At 37.7% G+C, this 2,751-nt stretch overlaps 1 protein-coding gene across 1 annotated transcript; it reads right to left on the bottom strand.

Annotated features, from left to right (window-relative positions):
* Positions 1–707: 707 nt before the first annotated feature.
* Positions 708–2,513, bottom strand: LOC133728463 (gibberellin 2-beta-dioxygenase 1-like). The gene is made up of 3 exons (XM_062155875.1): positions 1,986–2,513; positions 1,525–1,879; positions 708–1,341 (listed from the first exon to the last, which is right to left on the bottom strand). The coding sequence occupies exons 1-3, from the start codon at positions 2,390–2,392 to the stop codon at positions 1,090–1,092; spliced, it is 1,014 nt and encodes a 337-aa protein (XP_062011859.1). The 5' UTR covers positions 2,393–2,513; the 3' UTR covers positions 708–1,089.
* Positions 2,514–2,751: the final 238 nt, after the last annotated feature.

The following is a 2,751-nucleotide window of genomic DNA, read 5'->3' as shown; positions in this document are numbered from 1 at the left end:
GGGACACCATGCATGTACATGGAATTCAGACCAAAATGTTGTCTTTTGGACACCATGTACATAGAATTCAGACCAAAATGTTGTCGCTGGAGCTATCTGGCCTAGAAACATTACTTGGAGAGCTTGAGGCGTTGTCTTCCTTCATAGATAGGTCATTGCTAGTGGACAACCAAAGCAAGGAATGAAAGCAATAGCCAAAAATAGACATCGCAATGGGGGAGATAGACGGAGGCTAAATCCGTCACCTCCTCTTAGGTGAGAAAGAGGTCGACTGCTAGGAAACCGTCGCAGAATCATCTTTCTTTTCATTTTGGATCATAAATACTTACTGTAGACATAGATTGATTGTCGACTTTGTACACTTTCAATCTTTCATAGGCACTGAATTGATATTGTAAAAATTTACTTGTCCTTCAAGTCTAAGATTTGAGACCACTTTAAGATTTAAGATTTCATACATAATCAAGACTCGGTTTGAATATTGTTCATATCTTAAAGACTTAAACTCATCTCAATTGAATGGTTCATAATATGCTCCTACTTGAGAAGTAGGGATCAATAAATAATTAGCACTATATACTTGTTGGCTATGAAAAGCATAACTATTAGACCAATACCTAAATGGTCGTGAGTTACTTAATTTGTTTGCACCTGACGACCCATGATTTGTAATTGAGCTCTATTATTCGACAGAAGAAGAAAGAGAGTGATGGAGTAAGACAATAACTTGTACCAAATAAGTTAGAGAAAAGAGTACAATGATTCATTTTACATCATAGAACATTATCATTGACAGTCGTAGATGAAGAAGAAGTAAATGAACAAATATCCCTGTGGGGACAGGTGGATGATCAGCAATCCACCTCTGCTCTGATAGATTTTCCAGTCGGTTCGAACCTCAACGATATTTCCTTAAAAGAAAAAAGTAATTATCATAATTTCTACAAGCAAGGTAAAGCCCTAGTTACATGATGAAAAAACTTATTTGATAGTCTTAACCTATATTCCTGAGTATAATCAAGAACCCCAAGTTCAAGTACAAGAAAGGACTTTGATTTTTTTTTTTTTTTATATATATATTATTTTTATTTAAGAGGCTTCAATTCTCTCAAAGTGTCCTAGCCTATTGTCAGCCAATCTTGAGTGGTAGCAGATCGTTTTGTATTCGAACCATGTGAACTCTTTGTACATGCTCTGTTCCTCTTCTTTCATTACAGATGGCAATGGAGCTATTTTTTCAGTCAAGGGTGATCCCCCAAAGAAAATCATTGAAACCCTTGATTTTGACCCATTTGCTAAAACCCTGTGCCTCACACTTTGAAACCTCCCATTTGTCAAAACCTGCAAGACCCAATAATTAAATCCCCGTTAGATGGACGATAGCTAGTTACAGAATGCAAAAAAGAACAAAACCCAGTTCAAGTTTTCACTGTTCCTTATCCATAGCAATAGGGAACCGATAGAGAAAGTAAGAATCTTTTTCTCTACAGAAAAGTTAGAATCTTATTGGAAGAGTAGCTGTACCTTTAGAGAATCACCAACATTGATGAAGAAGGAGTACTGGTCTGGAGGCACTGAAATCCAAGTCCCATCTCCCAAAATTTGGAGGCCAGAGGTGTTGTTGGATCTTAGTATGGAAATGATTTGAGGGTCTGTGTGCTCTCCAAATCCAACCACATTTCTGTCACTATGTTCACTAAAGCCTTGAAGCTCTGGGCATGGTGGGTAGTGATTGAGCCTGAATAAAGAGTCACTCTGTTCATCCAACAAAAACTTACTTAACACATTCCTTGGCCCAATATTCAATCCTTCAGCCATCAGTTCAAGAATCTCACAAGCCATATTCCTCACAGCTTGTATGTAATCATTCAGAGCAGAACTGCAATTTAAAACAGAGCAAAAATCAAAACACGTTATAAAGAAAACAGGAAAAAAAAAAACGGCCAAAAAATTATTGAATTGACGAATTTCAAGTTCTAACATACCAAAACTCATCTGGGTTTGTTCCATAAACTGATTTGAATCTGTCAGAGTTGGCTTCTGTATTGGCTTTGAGAAGGAGGTACTCAACCCAGCCCACATCACCATTTCTCCCAATATGCTTGCTGCCATATCCAAATGGATCAGCAGGCCCTGCTTTTTCTTTCTCAGAATCTGGCAAGGAGAAGAATTTGATGGCTTCAGATTCCAATCTGTTAATGAAATCCATGGGAACACCATGGTTGATGACTTTGAAGAATCCAAACTCCTCACAAGCCTTCACAATGAGTTGTTTGGAGTCTGGTTTGGACAGGTCTATGAGAGGGATTCCAGAGGAGGATGACTTGGAGAGCTTGAGGCTTCTGCTATAACTAGAGCAGTATTCAGTAGCTGGTTTAGACAAAAGCACCATGTTTGAGGAAAGATGAGAATGAATTGTAGAGATGAATATTGAAAATACGAAGGAAGTTGATATGGCTTGAGAATAGCGTAGAGAGGTACTTTGAGTTTGAGGCAGTGTGTTTGGGGTTTTGGTTCTTGGCTATTTATAGGAGGAACAGAGAGGGAAGGGCCTTGGAATGTTCATTTAATAAACCCCCCCCTAGAAGAAAATTCATATTAAAATTATGGGGCTTTCTTTTTCCTTGTTAATATCGAATAAGTCTATAGGAAAATTCTACAAAATGTTAACGTATGACATGCATACAATTGCCTTAAAAGTGGTAATTTGAGTCCTCAAAATAGTAATATTAGTCCTCAAAGTGGTAACAT

Source organism: Rosa rugosa, chromosome 2, assembly GCF_958449725.1.
Source record: "Rosa rugosa chromosome 2, drRosRugo1.1, whole genome shotgun sequence".
NCBI lineage: Eukaryota > Viridiplantae > Streptophyta > Magnoliopsida > Rosales > Rosaceae > Rosa > Rosa rugosa.
This window is presented reverse-complemented; position numbering and strand designations above follow the sequence as displayed.